The sequence below is a fragment of the Empidonax traillii genome, unplaced genomic scaffold (genome assembly GCF_003031625.1).
Source record: "Empidonax traillii isolate 1590-97213 ecotype Southwest subspecies unplaced genomic scaffold, ASM303162v1 scaffold63:size2014119, whole genome shotgun sequence".
NCBI classification, from domain to species: Eukaryota; Metazoa; Chordata; class Aves; order Passeriformes; family Tyrannidae; genus Empidonax; species Empidonax traillii.
The window spans coordinates 38,769-63,865 of record NW_020955256.1 but is presented as its reverse complement, the minus strand read 5'-3'; the positions used below and the strand labels follow the sequence as shown (position 1 = coordinate 63,865).

At 42.9% G+C, this 25,097-nt stretch overlaps 1 protein-coding gene across 1 annotated transcript; it reads right to left on the bottom strand.

The window, feature by feature from the left end:
* LOC114055649 (solute carrier family 22 member 3-like) lies at window positions 1-24,509 on the bottom strand. The gene is made up of 12 exons (XM_027880009.1): window positions 24,350-24,509; window positions 23,881-24,319; window positions 14,651-14,754; window positions 12,506-12,660; window positions 10,307-10,472; window positions 9,166-9,283; window positions 4,381-4,478; window positions 4,029-4,243; window positions 2,036-2,144; window positions 1,679-1,791; window positions 690-789; window positions 1-263 (listed from the first exon to the last, which is right to left on the bottom strand). Exons 2-12 carry the CDS (start codon window positions 24,292-24,294, stop codon window positions 206-208), a joined length of 1,650 nt encoding a protein of 549 aa, XP_027735810.1. The 5' UTR covers window positions 24,295-24,319; window positions 24,350-24,509; the 3' UTR covers window positions 1-205.
* Between the last annotated feature and the right edge of the window lie 588 nt (window positions 24,510-25,097).

Sequence of the window (25,097 nt, the reverse complement as noted above, 5' to 3'; positions counted from 1 at the left end):
CTTCTTGCAAACAGCGTACTCAGAAAAAAAAGTATTTATTCCATATTCATAGAAAAATACACTACTTGTTTAAAATGTCCTTATGCTTAGAAGAATAATATGAAGTTTAATCCATATTGTGCAGCAGACTTTGAAGTGGTGGCAGGTGGAGAACAAATTCCAGGTATGAGAACATAGTTCTTTGCCCAGTGCTGTCCTTCAAAGGTCAAATATAAGAGCTGGTGTCCCGGTGCTTCTTTTTCTTTCCACATTTTCCAAAATGACTGAAGAAACAGAAGGGGAAAAGGGTATAAATGTGAAAGACAAAGGAAAATATGTAGTTTAAGTTGCAGTCCAAGCTGTGGTACTGAAGCATATACTTTTTGCACAGAACATTTCCTCTTTCTTTAGTTTGCACCTTGAATCAGGCAACTATTGTTTATGTAATATCCAAAAATTCTGCAACCTTGTGCCTCTATGAGAAAAAGAAAGATTTTATCCTTATGAATTTATTTTACAGCCTTCCTAAATGGTACTGAAAAGTTCAGGTTTCTATTGAGGAAAATACCACTCACTCATAACATCAACCTAACTAGGGAATTTACTTTGATGCTTGGAAAACATCAATAATTTGTGACAGCTGGTGAAGTTGGAGGAGAACACCCTCAGGAAATCTCACCCAAGTAAAAGTAAGAAAATACATCTCATACCTTGAAAGCTGCTCCACATCCTCCACTGTCTCTGGTAATGAGATTCCCTTTGTCTCTGGTAAAAGCAATACTAGGAGACCACAGACAACTGCGAGAATACCTACAATGGACATTGAAGAAATACAAAAGCAATAAGAAAATTGTTACTTTTTTATTTTCAGGGTTTGTCTACTGAGAAAAGTTTATCCAGATTAAGTTTGGAGTAAGATCTTTCAGCTGAATCCATCTCTGATTAACCTATTCTAATCAAACACCTTTACGCTAAATTAATTTAACCTACTACAAAATCACTTGAGGGATAGGAGTTCATTTGCAGACTGATCTCCACTAAAGGGAGATCATAGAAGTCAAAACCCTGTCTTTCCAATTTTGTTTTCAGCTAAAGTTTTCATTAGCACCGATTTCCCTTCTTAGTCTATTCTACTGATTTTGATTTTTCCCCATCACATCTGTCTGCTAGAAGAGTGGTTTAGCCACAGACTACCATGTCCTCACTGAAAATAATTAATTTTCTTTTTCATACAATTACTCCTCAGGGCTTATTTTTTTCCAAAATGCAACTGAGGGAAAGAATTTTACAAGAATAAAAAGTTATGGGTAATACAACATCCATAATCATAACTGTACTTACCAAAAAAACCTCAAACTAAGTATTTTTTAAAGGTCATCAACCTCTACTCTTGGCAGCCTAAGCTTACTTCTCTGTAATTACAGAAGCTAGCTGTAAGGTTTCTCAGTCTTAAAGCACCTCACATAGTTTCTTTTCTGCTACTTCAGCAAAGTTATCCAAGCAAAGCTGAGCTCTTCCAGACTGTGTAGTGAAATCACACACATTGCACCCATTTGCCACTCAGCCTCTTGCTTTAGGCATGAAGGTCGAGAGGGGCTGGTCTGAGAGGGAGATGAGGCCACACACTTTTGCCCCAAAAGAAAAGCTCTGTTAGGAGGAAGATATTTAAATCAAAAGTACATTTTAAATCAGATCTTACTGAAAATAATTAGAGGTAGCTCCAACCAAATGGCTGCTAGTCGGAAAAGCAGGAATGGGGCTATGATCCCCCCTAGGTCACACAGACTTGAGCACAGGGAAACACCAAAGTTTCTGCAAAAGACAAAAAGTACCAGATATTAGAGAGGTGCTAACAGACAGATTAACCAGCAGTTTAAAGAATAGAATGCAGACTTAGCTCCAGAATTATCTCATCAGCATGTGCCATCCACATTGAGCAGTGGCTATTCAGCTCAGAAACTCTGGAGGAAATGAAGTTTAATTGAACAGCAGTAAAACAGGAAATGCAGAAAAGCAGAGGGAAAAGCTGAAAGATTCCCGGGAGCTTTTGACATACCTCAGTGTTGTAGGGTACAATTCACTGTTCACTAGATAGACGACTTCAAAAGCTATTGTGATGCTCAGTCTTCCCAGCATGGCAACTGTCATTTTGAGCCCTGGGATATCTGTTCATTCAAAAAGAAACACTGGTGAAGTGCGCTTTGCCACACCAGCAGAGCATTTCAGAGAACCCCAGGCCCTGTCAGCAGAAGTTATACCACAGGAACACTGGATCAGTGCAAATCAGAATGAAAGGCCACTGCTGTAGAAATCAATCTATACTGGTGTTTATTGCTTCTGAATGTTATGTGAGGCTGCTTTGAAGAATTATAAATCACTTGAGTTGATTGATTCAAGATGCTAGGGAGCATAACAGCATGGGTGGGAAAATGAACATTATAGCTTCCATCACCATGTCCAAATTGTGGTCTAGAAAGGAAGATTTATTTGTAGAGGGGAGTTATGCTGTAAGAAACACTGCTGAGTCACCTCCCAAAGCCTTCTGACCACAAGAAAGCTATCTCTAAAACTGCGTAGAATCATAGAATCATTTAGGTTGTAAAAGACCTTCAAGATCATTGAGTCTAACCATTAACCAAGCACTGCCAAGTCCACCGCTAAACCATGTCCCTAAGTGCCGCATCTACATATCTTTTAAAAACCTCCAGAGGTGCTGCAGTAAAACAATTCTCCCTAGAGCAGACCACCTACTGTTTGTAATTCGTCTAGCCACTGCACATTAGACACACTCCTAATAATGCTACTCCTGGCCATCCTCCCTGTCCTTCCCTGGTGCTTGACTTTGTACCTGACATGACTGGCACAGGGACCTGATGCTGCCTTGTTGGCTCTGCCCATTTGGGCTCTGCTCAAGCTCTGGTGGGTACGGTCTGGCCACAACTAGGCAGACAGGGAGGCAAGTGAAAACAACAAGCCTGAACCAGCACGAAGGGGAGCTTTGCCACTAGAGAGAGCTGGCAATTAATGTGTTCTCTCAAAACTTCACTAGGAAGAACAAGAAAACATTTCAGTTTGCTCTAAACCAAAATTGAGACACTTGGGTTTATTTCCTTTCCAAAACAACCAAATAAACCCCCATCAAATTTCATCCCATGTTGCGAGACACTGCCTTTGCCCTGAAAAGTTTTGTTTTCAAAACACATGTAAGAAAAGCAAAGGCTGGAAAGAACAAAATAAATCCACATTGTCTCCCTGGCACCCCCTCAGTCCATCAGACCCCCTTGGTGAAGGTGATGTCCCCTCTGCGAGGGGATTGGAACTGTATGAGCATTCCAGTGTGATGGGGCTCTCACAAGCTGCTGCTGCAGCTTTTTCCATCTGTATAAACAAATTTTTCTTGAAAGTAGGACTTGGACCTCAGATGTCCCATCTGCAAGTATCTTAATCCCCAGGTTGTCCTCTCCTCACCTTGGCAGGGTCCCCTCAGCACTTCAGCACTGAGAGAAGGCTGGTGGCTGCATGCTGCTGGCCTCAGGCCACCACTTTCTACCCCCCACTCAGGCCATTATCACCCCACACGATGCTCCTGCTCTAACCCCAGACCTGATGCTCCATGCTCAGCATATGGTATGGCCCAAAATACACTAAGGTGCTGAAGGAAGATGTCCTGCAAGAGTAATCCCCAGTGGTGCTCTTTGTTTCCTCCTCTTGTGATAGCCTTAGCTCCAGCAGATCAGATAGTCCCCAGTCCCTGTTGTACCAGCAAGACCTTTGTACATTTCTAACAGACAGAACATGCTGCTGGCAGAACCAGCAGGCAACATGGTGACCATGCCCTCTGTGCCTGAATTGCCATGACCTATGTTGGGGGAGCTCTCACAGGAGGAGAATGGGGCAGCCAGCATCCACTCAGCATGTGGCAGCTCTTCTGGGACACACAGAGGGGGGGACCACGGGGAAACACGCAGTTTTGTTTGGCTTGTTGTCCTTGCTTAGGTGTCGGAGAGAAGTCATTGGCCTAAAGAGCCTGACACTGGGAAGGGAATTACCTTCTGGCAAGAAAGCAGTAATGAGACATGCAATGCCCGCCACGATGTTGCTTATTGCAAAGGGCAGGCGCCGGCCAATGCGATCAATTGTCACTATAATTAGGAAAGCAGCAGGCAGCTCCACAGCTCCTGAGATGAAGAAGTCTAGGTAGAGGTTTCCGCCGACAATTCCTAGGCGCATGACAAGCCCTTGGTAGATCAGGGCACTTGTGAACCTAAACAGCAAAGGGAAAAAGGTGATGAGAGGCAAATTAATGATTGCAAGCAGCTGAAGAGGCCCTAAAAGTCACAAGGGAAATTTTCTTCAAAACCCACCACCCTGGTAGCAAATTGGACTAATGTGGGCTCTCACCAGGCATACATCAGGATGAGCGTGCACCTCCTCATCTGGGGAGTCCTCACCAGGTCGAGAAAGGAAGGGTTGCTGACCTCCTCGTTGCTAATAGTGATCTGAGGAGACAAGTGAGCAATAGTCAGTTGTCAGGGGTCAGGCAGGCAGTGGAGCAGAGTTCCTGCATAAACACAGTGACCACCAATATTCCAGTCCAGCGAGCAAAGGTGTTGAAGAGCCAGTTTGCTGCTTATAGCACTCCAGAGCAGATATGGGAACAGCTGATGGGCTTTCCTTAGTGATGATCATGAAAAAATCAATTCAAAAATCCCCAATCTTAACTTGAGAAAGGAAATTATTTCCTTGTTGTAAACTGAGACAGGTTGACCTGGATTTTCCTGGAAGGCAATAAGCACTCATTGTCACATCAGGGCCACTGGGAGCAGACCTGCCTTCTGCCAAAGGTGGGAGAGAGGAGGAGACTGTGGCAGAAACATCAAAGTGATGGGCTGAGGGAAGCAGTGAGAGAGGGAGTGAGCAGCAAGCAATGGGCTTGGGAACATCGCTCATGGCACAGCTGGGCAGCAGGAAGAAGAGAGGAGTGAGAGAAACTGCAGATCTGTTACAATGCTTGGGTGCTTCAAAATATTCAGTTAGTGAAATTTAGAGTGTCTTAAAATATCCAAGCACTGTGCTAAACATGCCTTTTACCCTGAAAGAAAGAAACCTACTAAGTATGGTCCTCATACTGCCTACAAAGTATAATAAATCTGTTCTCAGCTTCCTTCAGTACAGTCACAACGAGGCACTCCATGACTCATTAGTTAGAAGGTTTAACACTAACAGAAAAGAGCAGAATTTCAGACAGTTTGTGTTTACCTGTTTGAGTTCATTGCTGTAGATATTGTGGAGCCAAAATATTAGCAGCTCAAAAACAGCTTAGGCACACTGATGGAGGCTGTTTTTACTTCTGGCCAGCAGTTTTTAACTGTGATATCCAAGCCAGGTGAGAACCCTTTTTTCATATGGTCATTTGACAGGTGAGGCAGATCCAAGGAAGATAAAGCAGAGGTGGTTTCAGGCAGGGACAAACCAATGATACTGCCCAGGAACTGGCAAACACAGCTGAGATTACCATCAGCTCTCAAAGGAGCTGTGGGAAATATGGGCTTAAACCTTCTCCATCCTTTTTAGGAGGATTTCAGGCAGCCTGGCTGCTTTGGCTCTCGATTATTGCCCCCTCCTAACTGGAAACCTAGGAGGAGCAAACCCCTCCATAGGGGGAGCAAACCCCTCCATATTACCACAGCATCTGCTGCCCTTGCAGGTGCAGGAACCCAGGCAAATGATCCCATCTGGTAGGGAGACATGGGTGAGAGGATGTAGAAGCACAAGGGAACATGCAGATCCATGATGAGAAAATGGGTAAAGCCAAAAGAATGGTCTGGGGGTCTCATCGGCTCAGCCAGGGCTATGCCCAAAGCTTTCACCTTTGTTTGTTTATTATATCCTAAGGTGGCACAGCTGGTTTTCAGTGAGATTTGGCTGGATGTTTTTACTCATGACTTTTTCATAACTGAAAGCTTTTTAAGCAAGACAGAGAAGCCCCACATTTGTTTGAACTTCCTTTCTACTCCCTTTTGCTTTTCTACAGCAACTACAGCCAGAAGATTTCTTCAAATCACCGCCACTTCTGCTGCATGCCAGAGCCCTTTGTGAGGCAGGGTGAGGTTGCTGGGTTTCTGCACTGCCTTTGGACTCTCTCGTAGTAGGGTTATAAAGCTGCCCTGTCTGTTGTTTATAAGAACGGGCTACGAGCCATCAGTTGTGACTTTGTGCAAATATGGTTTTAGTTTCCCAAAGGACTAAAGATAAATTCAGCACAACTGCTACTTATAGTTCTATGTCTTAATAAAGTCATAACAACTCCAAGCATGACTGAGCACTTTTTTATGGATGAAGAAAAAAATCACCATGGAGAGTCAACTCTTCCTAGGGGAAAAAAATCCTCTTTTTGTTCTTTGAAGTCAAGGAGAGCTTTGCTATTCACATCAGTGCAGTTAGGAATTCAGGGACAGGGCCCATGTTTCCAGAGATACATCATCTGCAAACTGCAGATGAAGTTTTATAACCAACTGCCCTCATATTTTCATGTTTCAGCAAAATTCCATATCAGATTTTCCACAATAGTTTTAAAAGATATGTAGTTCTACACACGCTTAATTCTGTACGAGACAGTTTATAATACTTACTGTTTATAATACTTACATATGTATGTTAATGTATAAAAAAAATGTCTAGATCATAGAATCATAGAATTAACTGGATTGGAAGAGACCTCCAAGACCATCACATCCAACCCTTGATATGTCTATATAGTAGGAAAAAAATGTATCAATATAAAGGGATGGGTTTTGATCCACAACTCTCTTGAGAAGCAGCTCCTACTCGGCTAGTTACAGTTCATTCTGGTTTTGGACAGAGACCAAGAATTAGAAAATTATTTTGAAAAAAATCCCCATGTTAGGATAAATATGAGCAACTGGAAAAAAGGAGTTTATAATTTACACTTAATGAATTCTGTTTGGAGTTGAACTGTAGTAGAGTCGTAACTCACAGAGCAAAACAAGCAAACATTTTTTTCCTACAAAGGTCATCTGTGGTTTCTGCGTGCCAACAAAAACTGAAAGCTGCTACATCCAGAGCCATGTCAGGGACTTGGCCAATGAAATTGATACAGATGTATTAGAAAGTCTGAGCCAAAGTGCGTTGATGGATAATGCCTATCATTTCTCCCTTCCTTCTGTCCCTCCACACGTGCAGTACTTACCCTGAAATTCTGGAGTTGCTTCATGAAAGAGAAGACTAGTGGAAGTTAATGTGAGAAATACACTTGATCCATTACTAATGTGCTTCCTGGAGATTCTTTCTTTCCTCTGGGCACAGCACAAAGGATGACAGGCATTCTGTATTAAAAAGGCCCCAGGAACAGGTCCAGCACAAATCTGTATGTGTGGAGGTTAATCTGCTGCAGCTGTGAGTGGCTTAGGGTCATGAGCACGGATACGTTCCAAAAAAAAATCAAATATAACTTGAAACAAAAAGCAGGCAAAGACACACATCTTCTTTATGACATGATGCTTTGAAAATGCCAGTGTTTATTGAGAGGAAGTGGGTGTAGCAATGCAGCAGCACAAGCTTCCTGCCACACGTCTTGGGCCACACTCAGCACTGGTTAATGCTGACCAAGATGTGAGAATCTCACCAGTGTACATGCCCCAGCCAAAGACAATAATTCATAGAACCATAGGTTGGTTTGAGGCAGAAGAGGCATTAAAGATCATCTAGTTCCAGTTCCCTTGCCATGGGCATGCACACCTTCTACTAGACCAGGTTGTTCAAAGCCTTATCCAGCCTGGCCTTGAACTCTTTCAGGGATGGGCCATCCACAGCTCTTCTGGGAAACCTGTTCCAGTGCCTCACCACCCTCACAATGAAGAATTTCTTTCTAGTATCTAATCTAAAAACGCTCTCTGTCAGTTTGAAACCATTCCCCCTTGTTCTGTCACTTCATGTCCTTGAAAAAAGTCCCTCTCTGGCTCTCTTGTAGGATCCTTTTAGATACTGAAAGGTGCTTAAAGGTCTCCCTGGAGACTTCACTTCTCTGGGTTCAATAACGTGATCTCTCTCAGACTTTTCTCAAAGGAGAGGTGCTCCAGCCCTCTGATCATCTTCATGGCCCTTCTCTGGACTTGTTTCAACAGGTTTATGTCCTTTTGTAATCTCTTGAACCTAAACAAGGCCAACTGCAAGGTGATGTACCTGGGTTGGAGCAACCCCCAGTATCAACACAGCAGTGGAATGAACAGATTGAGAGCAGCTCTACTGACAAAGACTCGGGGGTGCTGGTAGATGAGAGGCTGGACATGACCCAGCAATGTGCACTTTCAGTCCAGAAAGCCAATTGTAACCTGGACTGCATCAAGAGCAGCTTGGCCTGCAGGTCAAGGGAGATTGTTCTGGCCCTCTGCTTTGCTCAGGTGAGATACCACCTGTAATACTGCATCCAGCTCTGGGGCCTCCAGCACAGGAATCATAGAATCATATAATGGCTTGGATTGGAAGGGACCTTAATGATCATTCTGGCTGTCCACATCTGTTGTCACTGAACCATAAGGCCAATGCCACAGTAATCATGGTCTGAGAGCCAAACATTGATACTCAGCACAGAAAAAGCCAAATGCTGTAACACAGCTGTATTATTTGAAGTGCATCAGTCCTTTCTGTCAAGACCAATTGCCAAAGGACTATAACTCTAAGATATATTGCCCTATTTTGTAAAAAGCATTTTCAGAAAGATCTTCCTCAATTGTGAATTTTGTGATGTATTTTGCCCCTATCGAGATGGAAGTAAATTTACACTTAAATTATAATTTCATCTTCTCTTTGAGTTGTAAAAGGAAGTTCTAGAAAAGGAGACAGGAAAGTCGATCCTGCTAACTCCACTCTCTGTCAGCACTCACAGCATGTACTGTGAAATACCATTGCCCCTCAGGCTATTTTCTGATATTTCCCACAAGTTTTTAAAGTAGGATGTGTTGCAAATGAAAGACCTGATTCATTGTTTTATAAATTTCTTTTTTTTCAGCCCATATAATTCCAGCCAGTTCGCTTTTACCATCTTGCAATTAATAAAGTAGGTGTGGGACTGACAATCTTGTCCTGGTGTGACACATCACAGAGTGTTGTCCATCACTTAAAAAAATGCAGCTTAGAAAAATCTCTCGCTCAAACAGATGACAGTACCTCTGAGTAATGTGGTGAGAGAAATTTTCCATTGTGTTTTGCAATGTTGCGCATGATTTTTAATGCCTTCTCTCCCTTTTTGCGTGTCAGAAGCCAACGTGGAGATTCAGGAACCACCCTGTAAGAACACAGAGGTCATAAATAGGGCTTTTACCTAGCATCATGAGTCATAAATAGGGCTTTTACCTAGCATCATGAGTAAATCAAACTCTTTTGTCTTTTACCCTGTGCTAACACAAAATACATAATTTTTCAGTCTTTGTGTTATAGAAACTCTTTTGAGGACTACTTTTCCAGTCAGTCCCCAGTAAAATATTTGTGGATAAGAAAGAAGAATATAGACTATATCAACACTTGGCAGAGCTGAAAAATAAGAAATCTAACTACTGTATTTCCACAATGTTTGTCAAAAGTATGATACCCAACAAGCAAAGAAGGTACCTGCAGAACAGCAGTGAACAATGAAAGTCAATACTAAGCACATGTAGTAACAGGCATAGGCAGATCAGGAAACTTCTATCTGTATATAAGATAGACACACACTCAAATGTATACATATTTTATAAACTGAACACAAAGCAATACTACCAATGGGTGTTTCAGTTTCTGCTAGCCTAGGGTTGAGATGATTCACAGTTTAAAAGTTTACAGCAGGCAACATTTGAGGAAACGATGTGTAGGAAGAGATTATGTGAGTTAGTTTTGGGGGATCCAGCCCAAAGGACAACCACACTGAGACAGGTGTTTACCATGGCATAGCACTCTGCTTTCTCATTAGCTGTACTGCCCAGCTCACTGGACCTGTAGGGCAATTTCAGACTTGAACTGAATAGATAATGAGAGGCACAAGTGGGATCTAATAGCTGATGGGAAAAGCAGACTTTGGTCAAGTTAATCTTGTAAATGGAGCAGGGTTCTGTGAAGGGCCCGCTGTAGCTGATCAGAGAGGTAAAATCCGGACAGAAAAACAAAAGTAATGTATGTCTGCAATTCACTAATAAAGAATTAGTGCAACACAATGCAAATATCTTCTTCCTAACCTACGACATCTTCCACTCTGAAGACTTGGGACAATAACAGGAGTCTATAGGTGCTTGAATAGCAATAGCAATAGTGACAAGAGCAATGACTGCAACCTTACCAATAGTAGAGCAGGAAGAGGAAGTTGGGCAGTGAAATGGCCAGCTCGATTCCCTGCCAGGTGGGAATCAAGTATGCAATTCCAGGGAGAATCATAATCCCCAGGGTAAAGAATATCTGAATCACAATTCCAACAATCCGCTGATCGGAACCAACTATCTCCGTCACTGAGCAGAGAGAAAGCCAAAACAAACAACATAGAAACAAACTTAATTCTAAAGAAAAATATTAGAGGTGAAACATAAGCAACGATAGTACCGTATCAGGTTGCAGGTCTGTCTAGCCCAGCTTCTTGTTTTCAGCAGTGTGAGCATGTCACTGAGGCTGTTCAGGGCCATTCACCCACCATTCTTCAGTTAGAGGGTTTTCTGACTGCATGTTTACTGCTGAATTGCATGGGGCCAGAAGAGGTGCATCATGATCATGCGTAGTGGGAAATTGCTAGTAGTCTCCCTAGTACAGTTTTAGCACATGCTCCAGACAAGAGGATCTTTCAGGCAGGGACTCCATCCAGCAGGTAATATGGACAAGGGGGAAGAGAGTTTAACCACATCTAATAGCTGGTTGCTCTAAGGGCTAAAGTGTGATCCAGTTTGGTTTATTTCCTAGAATGATTACAGTTTTTCTTTCCTTTTTTTTTTTTTTTAAACCTTTTGACAGATTTTATATTTTGTGAATGTGTCTGATCACTCTGAAACCTATGCAAACCCATGGTCTTGACACCCGCAGCTGGGATGAGCAATGCACGAAGAAGTGTCTCTTGCTTGTTCCAAAACTATCACCACTATGTAGGTTTCAGAATAAAAGCAGAGCTTTTTACGTTGGTTTACAATACAAAGAAAACATTTTTTTATTTATTTTACTAAAGAAAAAACAATTTTACGTGTAACAATGGTTTGTTTCAGCTGGCAATGCAGAGAAATATGACACCAAGACTATTTTCATTAACTATTCATCATGTCTACATAGCTCATGGGGAACTTTATACCCTAAAGGTAGCTGCATACACTGCCCCAGGAAGAGCTGGGTTGTATATAAAAGCAAATGGAGGTTCTTGGGGCAGCCTGAAGCACAGATCAATAGCTTTGGGGATGAATTAATGGCAACCATCCTCCTGGGACAACCAAACCTATAATCTGTATATGCCTCTTAAATGATATTAGGCTGGTAAATACTATGTGGGATTACAGAATGTAAGAGTAGATCCCTCAAGGGATTTAGAGGGAATCACTCTCTCTTAGAGTTATGCACCTTGCTTAGGGCTGCAGTAATACACTATGCCTCAGGATGTCATATCTCAGAACCTCTCTCTAAAGTCAGACAGTCTGATCTGAGCACTGAAAAACATTCCTTACTGTTAAAGCTCGAACATTTTAAGGATGCTGTGGGTCTTTCATAAAACATTTTGCTGGTTAGAGCACTTGCTAAAGTTTCAGGATATGATCTCTGTTTAAAATCAAGCAGCTTCTGGTCCTTTAATTGGATCTTGGACTTTAGCTGCTCAGCAGTGTAATTTTGTCCAGAAAAACAAGGTGCTTCGGGGCTTTACATGCTAAGAGGACTAAAGAGGTATCTTTGCACATACATTCCCACAGTGGTCACAGGTTTCACTGTATCTGTTTATATCTGGTTGGAATTCTGCTCTCATTCAGACTGTAGACTGATAGATTATAATCCATCAAAGATTCTGTATCCCTGCTGTTTTGATGCTATTTATAAATATGCTTCCTTCTTTTTCCCTTTTCAGGAAATAATAATCTTAATATGGTCTGTGGTGTCCAGCCTGACACTAATCAAAGTCTCCCAGCTAAAGAATGAAAGCAGCAATCCAAGCATCTATCCTCCCGGTGAGGAAAAGCAGTTAATTCCTCTGAGAACCTGTGGAAGACGTTCAGACTGCCAAAATTAACCATGTCCCTGTTTGTGAATACGTTGAGGGGGGGCTTGCTCTGTAGATTTTTATCATCTTCTATGTAATAAGAAAGCCTTTATACATGCATAATCCATTCTTTCACCTCTCAGTTGCTGGACAAATGTATTAACTACTATGGACTTGGGTTACTCATTGTCTGCTGACTCCAGGGCCAGTGCTTTGTTACCAAGAAAAAATATTACCAAGAACAGATATAGCCAGACTGTTTGTACTCCAAAAATTCTTCACTATCCCTAACCATGAAAGAAACAAGATTACAGCTCTCACCAATCACATAGCATGTCATCCAGGTTCCCTTGCCAAACACGCCTTGGAGAAAACGGAAGATCAAAAATACAGTAAAATTTGGTGCAAATGCCACTATGATACCACATATCCCAACCCCAAGACAGGACAGCAGGTAGATGGGGATTCTGCCATATCTGTTGAAAAAGGAAAAGAAAGTGAAGATATTGAAAAGACACAAAGTTTTTTCTTTTTCTTATCCCTGACATTTAATTTTAATGCTAGATCTGAAAGTGCCTTTTCAACACCAGCCTTTTCCAAAGGGTGGTTCTTTGAAACTTTGTTGGGTTGGCCCTTGGAATATGGAGCTTTTTCCCTGATGGTAGCTGTCACTGCCTTTATGTCACTAATTTTAAAACTGGTGATGTCCTCATCAGTACCCCTCTTGTTTTAGGAAACTGATTGTCTTTTTGTACTTAAACTATGACCCATACATTATAGTTCAGGTTTTTGATCAAGTTTGATCTGATCAGGTTTTGGATAAGGGTAACTTTTGTTGGGAATTTCTGTTTTCGAAAATTAGTCTCCTATTAGTAATTGCAGCCAGTTATACCAAAGTCAATCATTTCTTCTTTAACTGCTCCATGTGATTTTCTAGGTTTTGTTTAGGTTTAGACTGTTTCTTTTCAAAGTCTGCCTGATGCATTCATGAGTCTCATTTTCCAGTAATAAACATAATAATGTGCCCAAGGTAAGCCATAATTTAAAAAAAAATCTCAATGTAGTTTCATGGCAACTGTGTCCTGGAATACAACTATATCTTTTCTCCATTGCACTTTTAAGAAGAAGAAACTGTGAAAACTGATGTAGCTGTTTATATCAGCATAAAGTATTTGTGAAAGTACTTGTTTGTTCATTTTTTTCAAAAGGTTTCATGAGAAGAATTAATACAGGACAAAAACCAGACTATTTTCAACCAGGTCCATTCTTTTGAGTGCAGTCAAGGAGACAAGAGTCTAATGGCCTGGCTGCAGTGCTGTCAATGTACAACATTCATAGTTCTACAGTACTTACATTATGCTCAATAAACAAGTACTCCTAGAAATATTATTTAATTTTAATAATTAGATATAATATAGAATCATAGAATTCTCTGCTTTTTCACACTCTTCAGTGTTACTAGTATCAAATTGCCCAGCCAGACACTGTGCAGAGATATTTTAAGTTAGTCAGTGCCATGGCCTCCTTTCTGCTTTATTTTTTCCTTTTTATTATATCACTTAGAAAGTTGAGGTTTCCCTTAAAAGCACTTTTGTTTGCTAGTTCAAAATTTGTCATCTGAGATGACATTATGGAGAAGTCTTTAAGTATTCCTGCCAGCAAAGAAATGGTACTATAATTTATTATTACTGTAGATTTGAAAGAAAAATAAAACAGGCAGAAAGAAAGTCTTTTATGAGCTGAAGAAAAATGAAATAATCAGTGGTGCTCTCAGCCATTGCATAGGTTGACTACTGTTAAATAGCAGTAAAAAGCACAAAGTAGGCTCCCTTCTTTACTTTCATAGCAAAATAGAACTTACGGGAGCTTTCCACTCTGGAGCAGGTTAGCTACTCAAGCCTGAATATCACCCATGTCTTTTTAAAGAATCACAGAATTGATGAGGTTAAGAGAAACGTTTCCCTGGTTTCATCCAGCTCTCTCAGAGTTTAGGACCAATTGGCAGGAGCTATGACCTTAGACATAAGCATATGAGCCCAGCCTGTGAATGGAAAGAGTTACCACATTTAGCCCCTTCCTTCTTTCCTCAAGTAGCTGCTTGCTTCATCAATGGTGCCTATTTAACATCCTTCAGTAAACATCAGTCTAAACATCTGAATGCTTCCTTTCTGTTTCTCTGTCCTTCTGCCTTTCCTGAGTCCAGATGTGCACAGGAAACATTGGAAACCACAAGAAAAGCTCATTTCATGACATTTTAAGGTCCAAACAGGATCAGTAAGTAAGACTGCGTAGAGTTTCCAGCCCAAATAGAAGCAAAGATTACATTGGCTGGGCTTTGTTAACACAGGTCGGAGATGTTTATCCAAAATGAATTGAACCTCATACTTCACACATACTTATTGCATGTGATGCTGCAAGTGATTTCACCTCCCAGCAAACCAAAGGATAGCAGAGTTTATACTGTACCTGTCCGCAGCATAGCCCAGGGCGAACGCACCAGTCAGAAACCCCAGATTGAGGATGGCCTGTGAGAAATCCAGCATCCAGGCATTGCCACACACAAGATTATACTGTGGGAACAAGGGAGAGGCAAAAAACAGCCAGGTGGGTCACTTGTCATCCTCAGGGCTAAACATTTTAGAAACTGTGTAGGTCCACATGGGAAGGGGAAAGGGAGGGGAAAGGGGAAAAGGGAATGGGAAGGGTAAGTTCAAATATGCTTGCTCAACAGCAAGCACTGGTGGGCCGGGGAAGCGCAACCATAGCAAGTCTCTTCAAGCGGTTGTGAGGACAGAGAGAAAGCTCCTCTTTGCCAAAAGGATGCTGTGTTTCATACATCGGTTGTTCAGATGTGGAAAGCAAATTCTCTTCTGTGACCAATGCTGTTAAATATGTTGCCAAGGCAAAGTCATAACTTTAGTGAAGAATAATGGTCCACAGCTACTGCCAATGAAAACATCAGCTTACAGAGATAGTTTAATTTTTTTTCTTAGTGCCTTCTAGATAAAAGCAAAAACATTTGGTCTCTGAGGAAACTGAAAACAGATCTCAGGTCAATTTGAGACACATTGAATATGGTTTTTTTTTTTGTGTGGCTTTTGCAGACTTTCTATTCCTTATATTGCAGCATCCATTTCTCCCTAACACAATAATAGGGATGGGGATGGGGATGGGGATGGGGATGGGGATGGGGATGTGTGGGGGCAAAGGGAAGTGGTAAGTCATTATGGGGAAAGAAGCAAAGAGACTAGGAACTAAGACAAAACAAAAACCAAAGGAGTTCTATGGATAGCATGGCACTGGGAATTACTTTAGAAGTTCTCAGAGAATAAAGAAATACTAACCACTGCAGACCATATGAAAGTTAAGAGGTTTCAATCCATACCTTGGGTAATCTTTGGAACAATGAGGTCTCAGGAGCAAGGGAAGCCACAGACAACAGCAGTTGCCACTGTTTCCACTAGAAAAGCCCTTTTGCTTTCAGGCATGAGCTTTAAGGAATCTTTCCATCGCTAACAAGGGGCTGGTCACTGTAGTACACACAGCGTACCACATTTGTGCTCACCAGCATGTGTACGGTATCAGTGCTCAAGCACTAGGCTTGAATGGAGTGGCCACAGGGTGATCTGGAATGATTAACAGCCTCTTCTGCCATTCACAGTTCTCCAGACTCTAAAATTTGGTGTCATGCCCCTGAGCTGTATCTCAGCCTATTTACATGCTGTAATGCCCAGTGAGTATTACCTGGGCCTGAGATTTCAGAGGTGCCTACACAGAACCTTCAAAAGGCACCTCATGGGTCTCCAACCTGATAGATATCCCATCTCAGCTGACTTTATTTAAAGTCAACATTGTTACTCCAGGGAGTTTGACTGACCACCTTTCATCCAAGTCAAGCTATCAGCATCTGGTTTCCATTTCTGTAAATCCTGAGCAAGAGCTGCAGAAACTTCTGAGGGGAGTAAATGCTGCTCTCAGCTGTCATACTCAAGAGCTATTGCAATGCTTTCCTAAAATAGCCTGAACATGGAGGAGCAATTTCAAATGCTGCTTAACCTCTTGCTTTTTGAAACTATGACGATGTTAGCAAATAGTGTCAAAAGGTACAGCTTTAGAAAACAGTGGGTTTTTTATGAGAATGACCATTAAAAGAAGATTTTTAGAACACAACACAACTATCTGTGCTGATGGCAGAGGTTGGGACTCTCTTTGATCCTTTTTCAAAGAATGTATTTATTTTTAAAATAATTTGATCTCTCTTTACTGTAAACAGGCAATGAATAAACTGTCACGAAAGAAGGCAGGAGAATGAACAGGGGAAAGTATCTTTAACAGAGAGGACTCTTTCATCTGTACAGCTATTTCCTATGATTTATCTGACTGCTGAAACTATCTCTTTGCTAACAAAATAGTCAAATATTGTATTATGCTACTAAACAGGAACATACAGAAAACTTCTAGGGAGCTATGGGCTCTTTCTATAGATTAGTGACAATACACTAACTATATTCTCCTATGTTAGTCCTGCACTTTGTTATTTTCTAAATATTTAAATAACTTCTGGTACAGATAAGCGTTTCTGGTTGTTTGACGTAGCACTCAACATTTAAGTCATCGCCCTGATAGTGTCTTGTTTTTCATTTGCAAACATAACCTTTAGAGGGGAATGTGACCTTTAAAAGAGAATTGCACACCCTGCAGAGATCTTTTCTTTACCCAAGCCACTTCTCAGACCCACTTCACTGCTTGAGCTGTGATCTGGTTTGGTTGTGCCTGAAAGTTGTCCCTATCTGTATCTCTTGGAGGAAAAGCATCAGCATCACCTTACCCAGAGTCTCAGACTGCTTCCAGGTAGTTATCCTATATGACACTCTCTTAAAACACCTCCCATGTTCCTTGCTAGCAACCTCCACAAAAGGTAGTGGCATGGTGCCTTCTCTCTGTTTCTGAACCTTCATATGCCCATCCACACACGGGCTAATGTTTACACTTCTAAAAAATGCTAAAACATTTATTGCAGTGGCAGGGAAAAGGATATGGAAAAGTAAAGGAAAGCCTTAGGTTTTAGTTCCCCTGATCTTAAGCCTATTTGTTGATCTGTATAGTGCTGGCTACACCTAGACCCTGTTAAAACCCAGCTAGCTGGCTCCTCATTGTGATCATCAAAGGTGATCTAGCTCAGATGGCCAGCTCTGGCTAAGGACACATCCTCTTCCTCAGCATTACTGTGCCCCTGGCTAAGCTCCTCACTGCACAAGTGCAGGCCCCCAGAACAGCCCTGCAACCCATCTCTGCATTCAGTCCTGCACCTGCCAGCATGATTTCTATCCACTGTATGACTCAAAGTACTGTGTGCCTGAGCACAGTCCCTTTCCATTTAGGGAGCTGAGTAAAAAATGTTGCACTGCCCAATGGACAAACCATCCCCTTCTTCACTGCTTTCATCTTAGTCTTGGTAGTGGGCTGCCATTTGTAAGCAGAAATGAGCTGCTGCCAAGAGACAGCTCCTTCAGGACATCACTCTCTAGCATCCTTAACGGACCTGGGAAAAACACTTTCTTCCACCCTGCTAGCCTTGCAGTACAGGTTGCAATACACCCCTGTTTGGAAATACATCCCTCTGGGGAACATTTGCATGCCTTCTAGAGGCTTGAACATCAATGAGATGTTCAGATTTACAGTGGCATTGGTGTGACTGGAAGGAACAGTGCTGTTGTGCTTTGCTGATCTGTACAGCAGCAGAAAGCCACCTGAGTGAGATCTCTCTGGGAGAAGGAAGAGATTTTGCATTGGTTCCCTGTAACTCATTAGTGGTGTAATCTCTGTAGGAAGGAGTGGCAACTGGCTGAGACAGGAAAAGAAGAAATACTTGTACATGACTAATGACTTCTCATTTCTTCATAACTATGGCAGAAGGCAAACATTTTACACTTAAGTTTGACATACAAACTAACCGCAAACTTGTAATTCCTGATACTCTAGAGACCTTTATTCACCGAGCAAGTCCCAAAACACTTTGGCACACCTATCCCTGGAGAAATATATTGCCTTAAATGACAACATGCCATTAAAAACTCCTCAAAATGTAGCAACTTCGAGGAGTGGCTCTGAAGCACTTTACTGCCTGTTACAAATAAATTTCAAAATAATGGATTAAAGTCTTTGATCTATAAAAAGATCTACAGCGATTCCCCAGCCCAACTGCAGCAGCATATTGAGAGCCCATATACACATTTTGAATGGCTTTCGTACAAGTGGCCAAACAGAAAATGGCTTTCCCTTTGACTCCCAGTGACAAACGGTTCAGGGCAATACTCACCATTTAAGGAAACCTGGGAAGATGCAGACTGTTCTTGCATGTTCCTTATCTGTTGCTGGGCAGCTCTTCTCCACCTTTCTTGTCCTCTGGCCTTTCAAACTGCTATCTTTCCCACATCCTTACTGCAACAAACCCCCCTGCAAGTGCATGCAGTGGAAAGGGAGAAATTACCTTCTTTTTCTCTTTCTGTTAAAGCTTCTGTCAGAGTGCTAAGGAACAAAGCAACAACACTGTCCTTCTTCATGTCTTGTCTCAAGTTGAGCACTTAACAGGTCAAATGGAGTCGGTCTGTACCCTTCGTCCAGGGGCTGGGGCTGAAGCCCTGAGGGACAGATTAGTGTTTAATGCTTTGTAGATTTCTCTCCTGTTCATGGCCTAAGGCCCAGCTGGTACCTTTGTGTCTCTGCCACTCAGATCACCTCATTCACTGAGTCTCCTAAGAGAGAAGACCTATTCTGCCTTTCTTTTTTCTTATGTCTGTCTAGGACCAAAACAAGAGGCAGGTAGGGAAACTCACCACTTCCTAAAGGAGAAAAAGCAGCTGCTGTCCTCAAAACAAGAAAAAAAATGCCTGAAACCTCAGCCAGTGCCAGCAGTCTCAGTGGCAGTGGCAGAAACACAGTCCCACTGGCACAACCACTGCAAGCAACTGCTCCAGCCGCTCTCATACACGGAAACCTTAGTTAGAGCTTCACATGTAATTCAGCAATTGCTGCTCCCTTTGCTCCTCTGTCTGCCCTTTTCCCCTATCCCTCCACTAATTACTATTAATCCCACCATGACAGTGGAAATAAGACAGGGTATGGCCATGCCAGTAACAACAGTAACACTAGATAAACAATTTGAGGGTGAATTGCATTGCTTATTGCCTTGGGGGAGGATAGTAAAAGGACCAGCTGTGCTTTCTCCACCATGAATTTGACTGCCATATTATCTCCTTCTCTGAGCAACTATAAAACCTATGAGACAAACATTATTGCTTTCGTTACAGATTTCTCTGCAAATGCTGACTGTTGATTTCTGAGATGGCTGGCAAGTAGAGGATTAAAAAGATTGATTCCCAGCAGGTGCATAGACTATGTTCAGATGACCCCTTGTGCACGTCAGACCTCACACTTTGGCAACACATTACTGCCAGCTCTGAAAATTACATCATCTACAGCGTGAAGACTTGCTGCAGACAGAGCATGATGGAATCTGTCCCTTTTGCTGAACTTCTGCCAACAAAGGTTCTAATAAATGCTGCCTAAAATTTGCCAGCTGTGCTGTAGTCGCTGGTGACCACATAGATTTCCCTTTTCATTATCCACCACCACAGGCCGTTCCACCTGCAGACACAAATTCATGCCCATGCCTCTAGGAGTCATCAACACAAAAAATGTCTGAACAAAATCTCTTTGCACATTATTTCCAGCTGTCCTATCACAGAGTGATAAACTTATCTCCACTGGGATAAAAGAACATAGCGGCAAAGCCCATCAGTATCAGTGACTGTATCTTCAGCACAGTTTCTTCAAAAAGTTAGGTTTATTAACTTCTGTATGCCCTGGATATATGTGTCTTCAAAAGGCTCACCCAGAAGGAGATGGCAGGCCACACACTTCCTGTTTCAAGTGTTATGGAGCTCAGGGAGTGAACTGAACTCTTCTCCAGATCCCATGAAGCTGTGGCCCTCCTGGTCGGCTACAGCCCCTCAGCACCCCTTCTCTTCCTCCTTCTCCATCTGCTGCTCAGAAACACAGCCCTTTCCTGCTCTCCTCCTGCTGTAAGAGCTGCTGCTGTCACCAGCCTTCCCTCCCAAGCAGTGCCAGCCACCTGCTTTGACCAGCATCGTTTCAGGTGGCAAGAGATGGCATGAGCCAGGAATGGATTCAGCTTGATAATTACCCCCTCAGCCTTTCTCTCCAAGAAAAATCTGAGAAGCTACTGCATTCCTGTCCTGCAGCTGATGCATGCATCCCTGTCTTCCATTTTCACAAGATGTGCAAGACCCACTCAATTAAACTGGAGCAGATTGCATTTGGCCAAAGTCCTCTGCACAGATCCACAGCAACAACACTGCTGTGTCTTAAAATGATAGCTCAAAACTTTTTTGTCAACACAGGTCTGGTGTGCTCAGCTTTAATTTGGGCACCACAGGAATGAGCTGTGTGTGCAGCACCAGTCAACAACTACTCTTCTGACCTGGATTGCCCTCACAGAAAAGCCTGACCTAAAAGAATGGGGCACAGAGGCCCTCAGGCATGCCACTAAAGAAGTAGAGACCTACTCTCAGAGCCAGTTAGACATCAGAAGATTTTGAGAGGGAGTCTTTAGCAATGTTCTTTTGCTAGATGTTTAGCAATGTTCTGTTTTGTTCTAGATCAAACTAGCCATCTTTGCCATGTGCTCCTGTGATGATTTCTTAATACAATTTGCTCTTCTCCTCTAATGTTGAAGGAGGAAAACCCTGGTACCTTCTCCCAGCATCCGTCTGTACCCCAGCACTGAGACACAGGAGTCCTGCAGCAGCAGGTGATGCAGCAGGCACCCCAGGTGCTGCTTACAAAGCAGTGTGTGATTTTTATCAGTCCATATTCCCCTTTTTCCTTTGCTTCCTTCTGCTGGTGCTGCTGTGAAAGCCTTTGCAGCAGAGAGCTAAGATAAGAGAATGGCAAGTGAGTAACGAGCAATGAAGTTAGGTACTGCATCACCATTTATTTCACAACTCCTCATAAATCAGTCCGTTCAGCCACACGATTAACTTTGGAAGGGTGTTCAGAACCTATTGCAAAAAAAACCTGTGGTTTGGCTGCCAGACCTACTGTGTGACATGACATCTTGTCCCAGAGAAAGCTTTACACACCTGTTTTTGCCCTTTGCCTCCCCTGTCAGAGTGCAAATCCACACTGGGTCTGTGCTTGCCATGGGCCTGGAAGAGCTCCTTCAGTACACTGACTTTTTTTTCCCTCTCCTCTCTCTTTCTCCCTGGACATATGTCTGTGAGATTGTCATGTAACCCATCCTTTCAACTTTGTTTCTTTGGTCGCTTCCACTGTTGATTCAGTCAGACATAAAGTGCCAAAAATATTTAGTTGAAAGAAACAAAAATATTTCTGCACATGGGGACAAAATGAAGCATTTACAAGCAGAGGGATGAGAAAAGAAATCTTTGGTGAGCTGACTAAACAGAGCAAAAATGTGCCTAAACTGAGTCACAGTTTGTTAGAGAAAACTCAGCTGAGAAAAAGGAGACTAAATTAAATCTGGGATTTAAATGGTTTTTGCTGGATGTATAACTCATTAACAAGATATCAAGCTCCTTTTAGTAGCTGATCTCAAAGCAACTGAGCCAGGACATGCATGCCACAAACTTCCTTTTAAAATGAAGAAATCAAGCATTGTGGGATGTGATTTATCCAGAAAATGTTGCAAAACTGGAAAGAGGTTGCAAATTCCACAAGTCACAGCTCAGCACCCTCCCTCTGAGGTGCATCCAGCCAGCAAGACTCTAGGAGTCACAGTGACACCAGTGGTGGAACCTGCTGCCCCAGCACGGCGGGGAGACAGTCCCAGCCTGTCTCTCCTTGCAGACTGTTACTCCATGGTTTTCCCAATATGCACCTTTGGGGGCATAGGTGAGGAGTGCTTCCCCGGCATTCCTTCACCCCTTCTCCCTGCCCTGGCCCTGGAGGGTCTCCCCAGCAGAGGAGAGGAAGAAAGTGCAGATGGGCGAGGCATTTGCCTGAGAACGTTGAACCTTTCACTTCCATTTATTGCTGCAACACAAACACTGGTTTCCTTGTCCCTTAGCTGTACCCAGTGGCTCATTGGAAAATCACAGTGATTTTGTTAGATACACAAATTGCTGCCATAAATGGACTCTGAGCACAATCTTATAGACACAACCTACATACTTCCACCTACAGCAAGGCTGAAGGAGGAAAAAGAAAGGATCAAAAAAAGAGGAATCTCTATACTTTTACTTTTAAGGTCTAGACAGGCTGCAGCTCCCAGGCAGCATTTGCCCTCCTGCCCACCCAGTCCCATCTACCACTGACAGCGGGGGCAGAAATATGTCATTACTAGGGACCAAAGTTTGACACCAGCTCCCTGCATGTCATTTGCGGCCCTCTGAGCAGACTTGATTTCAGCGATCACACTCAAAAGCCAGTTCTGAACCTTTGCTCAAGGGTCAGGGCCAGTCAGGTGCTCTGATTTCTCTTCTCCTGAACACAGACCCTGGCCAAAGCTGCTCAGGCTGCGTGTGGTGCTGAAACAATGAAGTGCTGCTCTGCAGAACCTAAAGACTATGAGTGGATAAAGTAGTCCCAGCTGGATGAGAGAAAGACGGTGAATTGAAAAGACAGGATAGGCATCTCTTCAATTCAGTGTTTGCTCAGGGCTTTGCCTGATGTGCCCTGCTGTGTGTTTCAGGGGATACAGGTCTAGCACAAGTACCCCGTTAAAAACCACAGTGGGAGCCTCATAAGACACAGAAGAACCAGAACCCTCAGCTGTAGACTCATTTTGCAGTGCACCTTGATGATTTCTGAGCCAATCCTAAGTACATTGTGGTTTTTCATCACTGCATGAGTGACAATTACTGTGTAGGATGACCTTAAAATACACACTCCTAGTGAGTAGACTGTATTTTGGAGCCAGACCACAGCCCATCCACATAATTACAGATTACACAGAGGATCTCCCGGGAAAGCATCTTCCATTGTCTTTGCAGCCTCACTAAAAAACCAATACATTTGCCAGTGCTTACCACTAGTGGTAATAGCCTGCGGTTCTCTGACACCAACATACAGGAAAAGCTGAGTGATAGCTTTGGGCAGTAATGTGTGTTTGGTTGGTTTTTTCTTACTTTAGTAAGCACAATCATTTTTGCTGACTCCTGCCAGATCTCAGAAGGGCAGTCTGCCACCAATTGTTTTTTGTTACCTGCAGACTTAAACATTCAGTACCAGAAATACAAAGAACAGATAATGTACAGTGATCCAGGTCAGCAAGTACATTTGGAGTTTACACTACCAAAGTTTCTACCCAAAACTGAGCATCAGAAACCTCACCTGCAAGGCAAGACTTGAGTCTCTATTTTAATCTGACATTCCTCTGGAGACAGAGCAATCTCTGTGCAGGGTATTTGGCTTTGCATGGGGCGCTTGGCTTTGGGCAGCCACCTTTCAGATCAGCTCACCTTTCCCTATAAGCTTGATGCTGACACTTTATCATACTCATTGTGCTGATTTGCTTATGACTCAAAATGAAACAAATCCAGAAGGGAAAACCAGCCACCAAAGCAGCGACCCTCACAGTGGCAATCCATTTTACTTCTGCAATCCCACACCAGGATGGATGCTGCCAATTAGAGGATGGGGATTTTCCTTACCTCGCTGATGAGGGATGAGTGGGGCTGTTCATATACCCAGTTATCATGGCAAGTGGTGAGAGGCAGGTGGCCCGTGCTGTGATTGCCATAGTGGGCGAGCGGGCTGGTGCAGCTGACGGAGTCATCCCATGCGATATCCAGCCTCTCACACTCCCCGCTGGAGGACTTGTTCCCCAGGTGCAGGGGCAGTACTGTGAAGTTTCGTTCCTCTTCCAGCGTCCAGCCACATCGTTTACTTAATTCAGCTGCCCCAGGGATCCTGCACCAAAAGTTGTCTGATGCCCGCCCAAGGAAAACCACGCTTGCAAACAGGGAAGAAAAAGTAATGCCTGTCTGGCTAAGGAGGAAAAAGACCCTCTTTTGAAATCTTCCAAATTCCCCAGCTTCCTTCAAAACTTCATCAAAAGATGGCATTATGTGAGGTGGTCTGTCCACACAGGGGAACAGAGGGACAGAGAGGCAGAGGCAGAGGCAGACGCGCGGGTGTGCAGCGCTGCCGGTAGCATGAGCAAAGCCGGAGCGGGGAGCAGCAGCGGGCAGGCATGCAAGGGAGCCCTGGCACACACGGGGAGACTCAGGGCATGCCGAGTGGCACAAGGCTTACACACAGCCGGGGAGAAGTGAGAACTAAAGAGCGCAAACATGTTGTAGGAGAGGAGGGGCGTGCATTTCCTATTCATCCCGAATGTTAAACAGATTATGTAATAAATCCAGTTAACTCCTTCGGGGCTAGTGAGGCGCAAATGCCAGTTCCCTCTGTGGCTGAGATAAATTAATAGGTGCAAGGATAAAGCAGAGAGTTAAATGGGAAAGAGCACAGAAGCTGTTGCAAAAAGCAGCAGTGAGTGATGCAGGCTCTCTGGGATGGCGGGGCAGGAAGAAAGTTGTTCCAACGAGACATATGATGTTTCCTTCAGCAAATAGAAAGGAATACTGTGGTGAAGTTTAATTACTTCTCCAAAGCACTACTTCAGTATTTAATTTGCAAGAGCCTTTCCCTTCTGCAGCATAAAGTGAGAGTCACAAAACTGCAACAGTTTAAAATCCAGGGTTTTTCTTTTAAAATTTGATCGACCTGTTCCAGAAGGCTTTTATATGACCTTGCTAATTTTCATTTCACAAAATCTTCCAAATATTTAAGAGAGAAATGACAGTGTTTCTTACTCAAAATTAATGGAAAACAAGTTATTTCACTTTTTTACTCAGCCATTTGTTTG